The 13,333-nt window shown below is 41.5% G+C and overlaps 1 protein-coding gene across 1 annotated transcript; it reads left to right on the plus strand.

The window, feature by feature from the left end:
- Positions 1–254: 254 nt before the first annotated feature.
- DDX20 (DEAD-box helicase 20) lies at positions 255–11,239 on the plus strand. Its single transcript, XM_040471301.1, has 12 exons — positions 255–335; positions 509–857; positions 1,228–1,322; positions 2,952–3,120; positions 3,733–3,847; positions 3,970–4,112; positions 4,257–4,395; positions 4,495–4,553; positions 6,054–6,136; positions 6,474–6,579; positions 6,703–6,804; positions 9,367–11,239. The coding sequence occupies exons 2-12, from the start codon at positions 557–559 to the stop codon at positions 10,524–10,526; spliced, it is 2,472 nt and encodes an 823-aa protein (XP_040327235.1). The 5' UTR covers positions 255–335; positions 509–556; the 3' UTR covers positions 10,527–11,239.
- The last annotated feature ends 2,094 nt before the right edge of the window (positions 11,240–13,333 follow it).

Consider the following 13,333-nt stretch of genomic DNA (forward strand, 5'->3'; position numbering starts at 1 on the left):
GGAGCTGAGTGTGCCAGGGGCCGTGCTCGGGCTGGCGACAGAGAAGAGTGACGCGGTGCCGAGACAGACACGGACCGGACCACGAGGAAGCCGAGTCTGGTTGTGCCCCAGCCGCCTCGAGCAGGCGGGGATAGGCTCCGCCGGAGGCACCGGCCGCCAGTGACCGGGAGGCGGGGGGAGTGACGCCGCACGCGCCTCACAAAGCCGGCGTTCTGAGGGTGGCGCGGGGCGGAGCGCGGGACTGGGCGGACCGCCCACGGAGGGCCGGGAGGCGGGGCGGCGCCCCCACTGTGTGCGCGCGGCGCCCTCTGCAGGCTGCCAGCGGCCGCACACCGGTAGCCCCCGCCTCTCTCTCCTCCTTCTTTCGGCCTTCCTCGGGCCACATTGTTTTGTCGTTATCGCTGCTTGCGAGACTTCCTGAGCCTCCGACTTCCGTCCCTTCGCCCCTCGCCGAAGCGTGTCTTCCTGGGAGGACTGCCAATAAAGTTTTTCCTCTTCTCGCTCTTAGGCTCCCGCCCTCGCCTCAAGTACCGCGAGATCCGGCGGCGCGGCTACAATGGCGGCGGCGTTTGAAGCCTCAGCGGCCTTAGAGACGGTGGAGGCCGCTATGCCGGCGGAGCGTGTGGCCGCACAGCTCGCGGCCTCGGAGCCACCCCCCGGGCCGGTGCGGAGCCTGCGGACGGCTCACGACGTCAGCGGCCCACGGACCCGCACGGGGGACGTGCTGCTGGCCGAGCCGGCCGACTTCGAGTCGCTGCTGCTGTCGCGGCCGGTGCTGGAGGGGCTGCGGGCTGCCGGCTTCGAGCGACCCTCGCCGGTGCAGCTCAAGGCCATCCCGCTGGGGCGCTGCGGGCTCGGTGAGGGCGGGGGCCGTGCGCGGGCCGGGAGGGTCCCGGAGGAGTCCCGGAGCGGGTGCGGGGTCCGGCCTGCGTCCGGGCGCTGCATGCTTTCGAGCCTCAGTTTCCCCTGTAAGAGACGCGGCGTTGATGGTTACGGCCCTTTTCACGGTGACAGTTGGCTCTCCGTTCGAGAAGATAAACGGTAGAGGTTCAGGGACGAGCCCTGTTTCTGGATATGGCCCGATGCTTTTTTGAGAGTTCACTAAAAACGAAGGTGCCAACCAGTGATCTTCTGGAGACCCTTGTGATCATGTGGTTTCGTGTCGGTATCTAAGCTTCTTTAGTCGGTACTGGTTAGCGATATACAGTATATATTTTTTCTCCTCAGATTTAATTGTCCAAGCTAAATCTGGCACCGGGAAAACGTGTGTGTTCTCTACCATTGCTTTGGACTCTCTGGTTCTTGAAAACCTAAGTACCCAGGTGAGTCTAACTGAGAGGACTCAAAGGAGGGTATGTTACGTGGATTTTATTATCGCGGGTTGGACGCAATACCATAGCTCCTGAGAGAAGAGGTGAATTTAACGAATGATTGAGGTGAGCCATATGAAAAGCATAGAAGTAGACATTAAAGCCTTTGAGTGCTGGTGGTGTGGATGGTGACCAAGGATATGTTATTAGTGTTAGAAATTTGGAAATTTTTATCACCGCATCTTAAATAGAATAATGCCATGTGTGTTAGTTTTTTCAGTACTTGGGAATACAGATAGGTTTTCTTTGTTCTTCTACTTGCTGATCCGGTTGTGATAAGATTTAGTATTTGGCCTGATTGATGATAATGTAGTGCTCTGGCTATTGCTGGTAACTGCAGGTGGTTCTTACAGCCTTGTGAGTATATCCTATTGATCTCCCATCTTCTAGGTTCTCTTGGAGTAGGTCTAAGAGAACCCAAACTAATAAGAGATTTAGGTTTGGAAATAATTTCTTCAACAAAGATTTTTCAAGCGCATGTTATGTATAAACAGTATGCTAGGATATCCGTATTCAAAGCTTCTTGACTCATATCTACCAAATCCTGGGTTATGCACGTAAGAAATCCTTCAGCTTCCCAAAGACCTAGGCTATTCTAGGCCTAGAATTGAGGCCTGTTGAATTGAGATGTATTTGCGATTTTGGTTTCTGATAATTTGGGAGTAGATGAAATGCCAAAACCCTGAAAAGTGCCATAAACCAAATTTGTATATTTAAACTTAAGATCTTTGTGTTCTCAAATTTAATTTTGAAAATTGGGAAACTTCAGAAAAGTCAAGAAGTACCAGATAACCGCATCTGATAATCTCACCTACCCAGAGCGAAACTGCTGTTAACCGTTTTGGCATATTTTCTTCTCCTAGTTTTTTTTTTTAAAGCAGTTTTTTCCTTCTCCTAGCTCAGAACATGTAGTTTCACCTTGTCCTCCAGTAGTTAATTATTTTGCAAAGTTCTCACCTTGACTCCCTAAAGCTCCTTTTCATGGAGCTAGAAATCTCACCCTGACTAGGTCTGGTTACAAGGGCCTCCCTGCTATTCCTCAGGTACACCAAGAATGTTACTGTCTTGAGGCCTTTACATTTGCTATTTCTCTTCCCAAAATCATTTCCCCAGGTGTCACATAGCTAAGCTCTACTCTGCCGTGTACATTTAGGTCTCTGCTCAAATGTTATTTCCTTAGTGGCCTTCCTTGATTGCTCCATTTAAAATAACTCCTTCCCTTCTTTTTTCACTTCTCCCCCCGCCCCCAACTCTTATTGTATGCCATTATTTATGTCCGTTTGTTTGTTGTATGTCTTCTTACACAGAATGAAAGTGCCCTGAGGGCAAGAACTGTGTATTGTTAACTCTTGACTCCACAGCAACTTATATGTTGCCTAGTAGGTAGGCAATTCATTCAACTCAGTGTTTGTTGAATGAATATATATGTGAATGAATGGAATAGTTTCCCTTGTCAGTAAAAACTCATCATTTAAAATGATTGGTTAAATGAAAACTAGCTCATTATAATGCAAAATGTGCCAACCACATGTATCTGTTCCACTGACTCATTAAAAGTGTATATATTTTATGCTTTTTTAGATTTTGATCTTGGCTCCTACAAGAGAAATTGCTGTACAGATACATTCTGTTATTACAGCTATTGGAATAAAAATGGAAGGCTTAGAGTGTCATGTCTTTATTGGAGGGACTCCATTATCACAAGACAAAACCAGACTTAAAAAGTGCCATATTGCTGTTGGCTCTCCTGGTAAGATATCAATGACTGTTCATAACTGGGGCTTTTAAGGAACTGAACACTTTTAATATAGGTAATATGAAATAATTGATGTAAGAATATGGGAATCTTTGATAACTCTGATAATTATTTTGAGGATTATAAGCGAGGCTTTAGACGTGACTGGAATTACCAGCAGAATGTAGGAACTCTCCATCCCTGAGGCTGTTTAAGTGCACCTATGGAATTGGCTTATGAAAAGAGGAGAAAGGAGATGATTTTCAAGAAGCCTTTCTAAGCCATGGATTGGGATTTATTCTTTGCTTCTCTATTAATCATTCAGTCAAGAATCACTCAGATCAGAATTTAGTATTCAGGGCCTTAGCATTCAAGTCTTTTGATGGGAGTAGTGTTTATGATCTGTGCTTATTGGTGGTGAAATATGAGGAAGAAATAATGGATTTAGGCAAGATAGAATTCAACATTTCTAATTTGTGGTTCGGTGCGTAAATGTATAATAACGAAGGTCGGGTCAAGAAAATCAACAGTATAACCTGTGAGTGAGTAGAGTAACAACACTGGCTGAGATTTGCACAAATTCAGTGCATCTTAAATATTTCAATATGCTTTTTTTCTGGACTTTAGGCAGAATTAAACAACTAATAGAACTTGACTACTTGAACCCAGGCAGTATACGTCTCTTTATTCTTGATGAAGCAGATAAGCTTTTAGAAGAAGGCAGCTTCCAGGAGCAAATAAAGTAAGAAAAATAACTTGCTGGACTATTAAAATGGTGTCCTAAAGTGTCTATCTTTAGCTTTAACAGGTGGTAGTTACTGTTTGATTAGTTTCCATGGTGTGTGTTTTTCTTGTATTTTGCAGCTGGATTTATTCTTCCTTGCCTGCAAGTAAACAGATGTTGGCCGTATCAGCCACCTACCCTGAATATTTGGCTAATGCTTTGACAAGGTACATGAGAGATCCCACTTTTGTAAGACTAAATTCCAGTGATCCGAGTCTCCTAGGTGAGTACAGATATTGGATACTTACATTACTGGTTTGTTTGTGATACCCTGGAGCTTTCCCTTGCCTAGTTGGCTGTTGCTTTCATATTTGCTATTAGGATATAGCAAATATGTTTTGTTTTAACAGAGGACTCTTCTTTGCAGGTTTGAAGCAGTATTACAGAGTTGTCAATTCATACCCTTTGGCCCATAAGATTTTTGAGGAAAAGGCTCAGCATTTACAGGAACTGTTCAGCAGAATTCCGTTTAATCAAGCCTTAGTCTTTTCTAATTTGCACAGCAGGTAATGTACCTTAAAAGGTCATTTGGGGAACTTGTGAAATAAAAGGATAGGCATGGGGCCATATTTATAAAATTATAACCTCTGTGTTATTTTTCATAGAGCACAACATTTGGCTGATATTCTTTCTTCTAAAGGCTTTCCTGCCGAGTGTATTTCGGGTAAGTTTATATTTTACTTTAATCTTTGTTTAGTATCCTGACTTGAAGCCTCTCCAAAGTCAGGAAGAAGAAATGCTACTTCCCGAGTTGTCTTATGAGTGTGAGGTTACACTGAGTCTTTGGAGTAAAGGAAATTTCAGGTTAATTTTTCATTGGAATTTGTTATATCAATATTCTTATTTTTATTTATTTTTTTTGTTTATTTTTTGAGAGAGAGAGAGAGTGAGCAGAGGAGGGGTGGAGAGAGGAGCAGAGAAAGAATCCCAAGCAGCCTCTGCACTGTCACCGCAGAACCTGATGTGGGACTGGAGCTCAGGAACCACGAGTTTATGCCCTGAGCTGAAGTCAAGAGTTAGATGCTTAAGACCAAGCCACCCAGTTGCCCCTCAATATTCTTATTTTTTAAGTTGTAACTTAGTATATCATACGAAATTAGAAAATTGGAATGAATTGTCCACGAAGAGCTCAATAATTTTATAAAGTTTGCCTTTGTTATCTTCAGTGCAACATATTGTGCTTCTTTACATAATCATTGTAAAAATGCTGTGAGCTGCTACTGAATTAACTGCTTTATGGTCTTGAGGAAGGTGAACATGATTTTTTTTTTTTAAGATTTTATACTTCAGTAATATCTATACCCAGTGTGGGGCTCAAACTCACAACCTTGAGATTAAGAATCACACGCTCTACCAACTGAGCCAGCCAGGTGCCCCAGGATGATTCATTTTTACAGAAAACTAAATTATTACTGCTGGCCTAGTAGAAATGAAAGATTTAAAGGAATTTTTGATCAGTAAGATCCTTTTTAGAGTTCTCATTGATAGCTTAGTTTGTAACCTGTTAGCATAAGCTTGTCTCATTATTGTATATTATGGGATACTGGGGAGACTGTTTTCTAATGGACAATATTTTGACTGTAGATCACACTTCAAAACCAAATTTATAAACCGCTGATTAAAGCAATTTTTCTAAGAATTGTTCTACTTCATATGTAACCTTGCGGATATAATGGTATATCTGCAGGCATAACCTAGTCACCATTTAAAATTGATTTTTGGGGGGCTTAATCGGTTGGGTGTCTGGCTCTTGATTTTGGCTCAGGTCATGATCTCATGGTTCATGGGATCGAGACCCATGTTGGACTTTGCGGTGACAGAATGGAACTTGCTTGGGATTCTCTCTCTCCCTCTCTTTCTGTCCCTCCCCTGCACGCTCGCTCGCTCTCGCTCTCTCTCTCTCTCTCTCTCTCTCTCAAAATGGGTAGATAGACTTTTAAAAATTGAAATAAAATAAAATATGTTTTTGAATTTCAAGTTGACTGCCTAACCGTATTTTAAAAGATTCTGACTTTAGGTCTTAACCTATATTTGTATATAAGGATAGAGTTAACTTTGGTATATTTTTAAAGCGTTAAGACTGGTAGTTAGGAATTCTGCTTTTTGTGTATTTGATAAATATGTTAGCTTGTTTTTATATGACTTTCTTTTTGGGTCTTTTTAGGTAACATGAATCAGAATCAGCGTCTTGATGCTATGGCCAAGCTGAAGCAGTTTCATTGCAGAGTCCTCATTTCCACAGATTTGGTATATTTCTCGTTCGGGTTGGGTGACTAATCCATCTTGACTTGGGCTCTCTTGTTAGATGCACAGGTTTCAACTATTACTTTACATGGGTGTGTCTGATAAGAATACCAGAAGGGAATTGTCTTTCCAGTGCTGGGGAACATGCTTTCTTAAAAGTCTTATATTTTCATCTTTATTCTTGAAGCTAGTTATTAGAAATTAATTTCCTTTTCCTTTGCTCCTGAATTCCTTCCTGTTCTTCACTTGGGTTTTGGTCGTACTATAGTAGAATAATCTAGTGTGCGTTGGAGCCTGTGTGGCAGTTAATGCAAACACTTGTTCTCCTCTTCAATTCAAGACTTCCCGTGGGATTGATGCTGAGAAGGTGAACCTGGTTGTAAATCTGGATGTACCATTGGATTGGGAGACATACATGCATCGGATTGGCAGAGCTGGCCGTTTTGGTAAAAAAAAAAAAAAAAAAAAAGAAGTGAAAAGTTTGGCTGCTTTCTTTAGGAGGAAGATGTGACAGGTAGAATGTCATTTATGTGGAAATGATTTACTAATTAACAGTCCCTCTGCTTTAGGTACCTTGGGGTTGACAGTGACCTACTGTTGTCGGGGAGAAGAAGAAAATGTGATGATGAAAATTGCCCAGAAATGTAACATCAACCTTCTGCCTTTACCAGGTATGTTTTGTCTGTGTCATTTTGCTGTCAAAAGAATAGTGATATTGATGATAGGCCTCATAAAATTAACAGCTGACACGGAGCACTTAGGATATGTTAGGTCCTATTCCATATGTTAACTTGGTTAATTATCACCATGGTTCTATGAAGTGTGTGCCCTTATTGTCGATTTTTTGTGAATGAGGATATCAAGACATTGAAAAGTGAAGTAATTTGCCTAAGTTCTTACAGCTAATAAGCAGCAAGGAGAAGATTGCAAGCTAACTCCTGGCACATGAGAAATGAGAATTATTTTACTACTGTATTAGCTCTGTATTTTAGCTTTTAGCCTTGCAATTTGATTTCACTGTTTTATGTAAGAGGGCATATATTTCCCTTCTTTTGTCGCTGTGGAGGTAATTCTTGCTGTATTCTCCTTTGTCACCACGGGGAAGGAAGGAATAATATCTTTAAATGCTATTTTGAAAAATTTTAAGTGTTTCCTTTTTAATATTTATTTATTTATCATCTGTATACCCAGTGTGGGGCTTGAACCCACAACCCTGAGGTCAAGAGTCCTGTGCTCTTGTGACTGAGCCAGCCAGGTGCCCCTGAAGTGTTTTCTTTTGATTTAATGAGTCATTTGTCAAGCTGATTTTTTTTTTTAGTGCCACCTTGGAAACTGCATGTCTGAAACTATTAATGATCTCTTGAAAACTTTAAAAACTGTTGTGTAGAAATGTGGCTCATTTATTATATATGTTAATATATGCACGTTAGTGTGTATGTGTGTATATACATGTGTATATGTACATATATGTGTGCATATATATGTATATACCAGTATATATGTGTATATATACATAATTGTACACTTAACATATACATGACCTTCTAGAATATGGGATAAGTAGTTATTGAATAAATATAGCAGTGAATATTTCAGTGATTTATATTTAACTCCGTTAGTGATTTTTATAAAGTTAGATTAAGCATAGGTCTGGGAATTCTGTGGATTCTAGGAGTTCTGGCTCTGTCATAGCTCATTTTGTGATCTTTTCACAAATTTCTTTAATTGCTCTAAGCTTGTGTCCTGATTTACAAAATACTTGTTTTTTGAAACAGTCTTTAGGTTCTCTGTCACTTTTAATAATATTTTTTTAATGTTTATTTTATTTTTGAGAGAGAGCAAGCGAGCAAGCATGGGTTGGGGGTGGGTAGAGAGAGAGGGAGATACAGAATCTGAAGCAGGCTCCAGGCTCTGAGCTGTCAGCACAGAGCCTGATGCAGGGCCCAAACCCACAAACTGTGAGATCATGACCTGAGCTGAAGTCGGATGCTTAACCAACTGAGCCACCCAGGTGCCCCATGTCACTTTTAAGACTCTATAGTATGTTAACTCTATGTATGAGTCTATTGATAATTTGTCAGATGATTATAATGTGAAAATAGTAAATTGAAAATTGGTAAAAGAGAGTTAAGACCTTCAGTAGGATTCAGTATCATAGCATGTAGTGATAAATAAAATTTGCCTTTGGATACTGGAAAATGACATATTTCGATCTTCACATAATGTTCTCGGAGCCTTGAAATCATGAGAAAATTATATTCGTGGTGTTGGATTTATACTGGACTAGGAGCTTGTATGATAGCAGACTGCTCAGGTGAAGCACCTGGCACAGGAGTAAGGAGTGCAGTCGGCCCATTTGAGAAGGGTGGGAGGCAAACAAGGGATACCACCTCAGTAGGAATCGAGTTTTTGTCAGAGGATCTGTTCAGCAAAAGATCAAGAGCCCCAGCTGAAGAGTTCAGAATGAGGGATTCAATAGTGGATACGTCTATGTGGAGCCCCAGTAGCACGAACAGACAGGCAGACCTGTGTAAATCAGGGGCTTTGTGTATTTTGTCTGCCTAAGGTGAAAACTGATCACACTTTGGGAAGGTCTGAGTGTGCAGGTGGGAGCAAACTATCCCTCCTGGATGGAATAGGAAATTTAGAGAGCTGGAGCCAGCAAATTTTTAAAAATTTGCAAGTGCTGTTGAGGCCACAGGTCTTTTTACAGTCCTCTTAACTTGTTCCCAGATAGAGGTTTTTCTCCACTGTTGGGGGCAGTGATTCCTCCCTGTTGGGAGTGTAGGGTGGCAGATTTACTTGGGTGCAGAGTTGCAGTCGTAATATTCCCCAGCTGATAAGCTCTGGGGAGCACAATCCATTTTCTAATAATCTTGTTTTGCTGTCAGCAGTAGTGAGATAAAGGGGAAGAGTTGGGGAGAGTGGGAGGGGAAGAGATGGGGGAATTTCTGCAGACTTGTATGTCCTGGCAGAAGTTCTTTCTGAGTGGGAGGTATGGGGAGATCCCGCCTGTGAGTATGGGATGGGTCTTGCATATTTTGGGGTGTATTTCTTTACTGCGAGGATTGCTTGGGTCTTTTAAAATACTAAGTGCAATTCTTAAGCTTCTTAGTGTATTATTAGTATATATTATTTCTTACTTTACCATGGAAAGCTTTATGAAGTCATTCAAAAATTGCTGGTCTTGAGCAGCTCAAGAATTTTAATATTCTTTTGTTCCTTTTATGTAGATCCCATTCCTCCTGGTCTGATGGAAGAATGTTCGGATTGGGATGTGGAGGTTCAAGCTGCTATGCATACATATGGCTTAGCAAGTGTACCTACCCAGCCCTTAAAAAAGCAGATTCAAAAAATAGAGAGAACCTTTCCAACTCCGAAAGCTCATGGTAACCATGTGGCTTCATCCAGAAATACTTCTGTATCTGCACTCTTAGTCAAATCAAAAAATAATACCAAACAAAAGCTTCCTGTGAAAAGCCACTCAGAGTGTGGAATCATCGAAAAAGCAGTGTCACCGAAAGAAGTGGGCTGTGGCATACAATTGGAAGAGCCGATGAAGAATTCTGTTCAGATCTCTGTTGAAAACTCGACTGGTCAGCACCAGGTCAAAGAAGCTATACCTGTGTCACTCCCTAAAATTCCTTGTCTGTCGTCCTTTAAAATCCATCTGCCATACTCTTTGACTTTTTCGGAATTGGTAGAGGATTATGAACACTATATTAAAGAGGGGTTAGAGAAACCTGTGGAAATCATCAGGCATTACACGGGTCCTGGGGATCAGACTGTCAATCCTCAAAATGGTTTTGTAAGAAACAGAATTCCTGAAGAGAGAGTGCAGGTATTGGCAAGTAGCAGTCAATCTGGAGACTCTGAGAGTGACAGTGATTCTTACAGCTCAAGGACTTCTTCCCAGAGCAAAGGAAATAAGTCCTACTTGGAAGGCTCTTCTGATACTCAGCCGAAAGATGCGGAGTCTACTCGTGTGGATGGCCATATCTCTTTGGAGCAGCCTCTGAATGGAAACAACATCCCTAATCCAGTAGAGTATCAGGAATCACCTGAAATCCAGACAAAGGCAAGGCATAAAGAGGGGGCTACCCAGAGAGCTAAGCAGAGCCGGAGAAACCCTCCCAGGCGGTCTTCCTGTCGAATGCAGACAGAACCCCAGGAGGACGGTTGGTACGACTGCCACAGGGAAACCCATCTGAATTTTTCCGAGACCTACCAGGACTATGAGGAGTACTGGAGAGCTTACTACAGGGCATGGCAGGAATACTACGCTGCTGCTTCTCAGTCATATTATTGGAATGCTCAGAGGCACCCAAGTTGGGTGGCAGCTTATCACATGAATACCATTTATCTACAAGAAATGATGCGTGGCAACCAGTGATGACAGGCAGTACCTCATACCATCCAGAAATATCAATATCAACGAGTGATACCTTCGGATAGCCATCCTCCGGGGCCTTTAGCACAGTGCCATTTTTGAGGAATTTGAAAAGTCTTGAGGCTTTCTGCTGGGACACATCTATTTTTCAGACTGTTTTGACCTGTCTTATTAGGTGAGGTATATTATCTTTTTTTTTTTTTTTTTTTTTTTTTTTTGAGAAACTTCGTGGATCAGATCCTTGAAAGAAAATTTTGGAGACATAGAGCTAAAGGTCCCAGGATGCCATTTTCTGTAAGCCATTCAAGAAAGAAACATTTAAAAAGACTTAATACCACTGTTTACTTGAAAAAATAAAAATAAAAACAGTTGAGGTTTGAAAAATAATGTTAGTTTATGCTGTGGAGTTCTTGACAAAAGGCTTGGGCTGTATTTCTATAGAGGTGTGTTCTTGTAGAAATTTGTAACACGATAGATCAGAAAATCCCCTCGCCTTTTATGTTTAGGTAGGAAGGAATAAATATTGCTTCACACTCGCCCAGAGGTAGCTTTGATGCCATTTGTTTCCAGGAAAAATATTTGTTACGAGTAAAAATGCGAACTTAGCCAAATGTTTATTGACATGTTTATTGTTCATCTTTTTTTCGAATGTCTTGTTTTTAAGATTGTGAAAGCTGTGTGTGTGTTTACGCGCATTAAATAGCTCAGGATCATCAGTGGCTGTCTTATTTCCGTTTCTCAAGAAAAGGAGTAACTCAATCTTTGTTGGTTCTTGGATCCTTTTATGAATCTGATGAAAGCTATAGATTTGTACCAGAAAAGTTTCCATTCTGTAAACAAGATTTGTATATGTAATTCCAAGAGGTTCATAGACCTTCTGAAGCCCAGGTGTAGAAGCCAGATTAAGAACTGCCCTAATCTGTTGGGAGGCTAAAGGAGAGTTTTAGCCCTTCATTTTAACTGTTTTTTTGGAAGCTGGAACTCATTCTGTTTAAACTCTTCTCATAGTATGTCCTAATCTTATGCCTTCTAGAAATTTTCCCCCCAGTTTTTACCTTTAGTGCTAGGATCTAAGGGGAACGTCTCATTTTTCTGAGATGGTACATCTATAAATCATGACTCAGAAAAAAATTAATTGGAGTCCCCTTTATCTGAGATTTTGCTTTTTTTTTTTTTTTTTTTTTTTTTTTTTTTTTTTGAGAGAAAGCATGTGCAAGCAGGGGAGGAGCAGAGAGGAGGGAGAGAGTGAATCCTAAGCAGGCTCTGCGCTGTCAGTGGGGTTCGATCTCATGAATCGTGAGATCATGACCTTAGCTGGGATCAAGAGTCAGATGCTTAACTGACTGAGCCACCCAGGTGCCCCCTGATATTTTACTTTCTGCACTTTCAATTACCCAAAGTCAACCATTGATTTGGTCCAGAAGCAGATGATCCTTTTGACATACTGTCCGGCCAGTCAGTAGTAGCCTAATGCTGTGTCATAATACCTATAGCATTCACCATCAGGTAGGCATTTTATCATCTTACATCATCGCCAGAGGGGTGAGTACAGTACAATAAGATACTTTGAGGACCACATTCATGTAACTTATTATAGTATGTTGTGATTGTTCTATTATTGTTAATCTCTTACTGTGCCTAATTTATAAATTAAACTTTATTATGGGTATGTACGTATAGGAAAAAACAGTACATATAGGATTCAGAACTGCCCGCGGTTTGAGGCATCCACTGGGAATTTTGGAGCGTATCCTCTGTGGATAAGGGTGGTGTAAAGATACGTATTCTTTCATTTCTTCTCCTTGGCAATCTTTTTATGATTACGCGTTTGGTTCCCAAACCTTGTGAATTGGAATTGTGGTGAGAAAACCCCTCATGTCTAGAGAGATTTGTATTTAACTTTTTAAAAGGAAAGCTCTTCTTTTCTGTGTACATACTTCCCTAGGCACTACCAACACTTTCCTCCAGGCTTTCAGCAAACATCCACAGCCACTGTCATTTACTGTCCACAAGCTTCAAAATACCACTACTCTAAACTCCTGTTTAATTCGGATTCCTGTCATCTGGGTTGGGCAGTGGTAGGCTTTACTTACACGGATCTGTACTGTACATGTATTGCCAAGTTAGAATGAATTAATTAACACTGTAAATAGCAAATCCATAATTAGGTCCAGCATGTCATTAAGAGGTAGAGACTTTAATTACACACATTTCAGTAAGATCCCGTTATTGCTATATAATTGAACTTCCCTCTTTTTCTCTACCCTTTCCCCCCACAATACAGCCAAGTTCACAGTCTGTCATTGCTAGGGGATTTTAATTAGGATACTGCTGCATCTTAATTAGAGATGAGGTTACCCATTAGTCTTGAAATTAATTGGATTCTCTCAAGGTTTATCTTATTTTGTGTTTGCCTTTTTTTTTTTTTTAGTAGGAAAATAAGCTGGAGGGGAGCATACACATAACATCTGAAAATACTGATGGTTTCATTTTCCATAAGCATTTGTTTGGGAAATTTCAGCAGTTACCTTCCCAAATAAGGGGATGTAGTATTGGTGGTGGCTGTGGAAGGAACCGGCTGCTATTTGTGCATGGTTAGACATTTTTGTCTACAGTTGCAGTCAAGGTGGGGCGCCTGGGTGGCTTAGTCAGTTAAGCGTCTGACTTCAGCTCAGGTCATGATCTTGTGGTTCGTGAGTTCGAGCCCCGTGTTGGGCTCTGTGCTGACAGCTTGGAGCCTGGAGCCTGCTTCGGATTCTGTGTCTCCCTCTCTCTCTGGCCCTTCCTCTCTCTCTCTCTCTCTCTCTCTC

The sequence above is a fragment of the Herpailurus yagouaroundi genome, unplaced genomic scaffold (assembly GCF_014898765.1).
Source record: "Herpailurus yagouaroundi ecotype Mexico unplaced genomic scaffold, PumYag 77, whole genome shotgun sequence".
NCBI classification, from domain to species: Eukaryota; Metazoa; Chordata; class Mammalia; order Carnivora; family Felidae; genus Herpailurus; species Herpailurus yagouaroundi.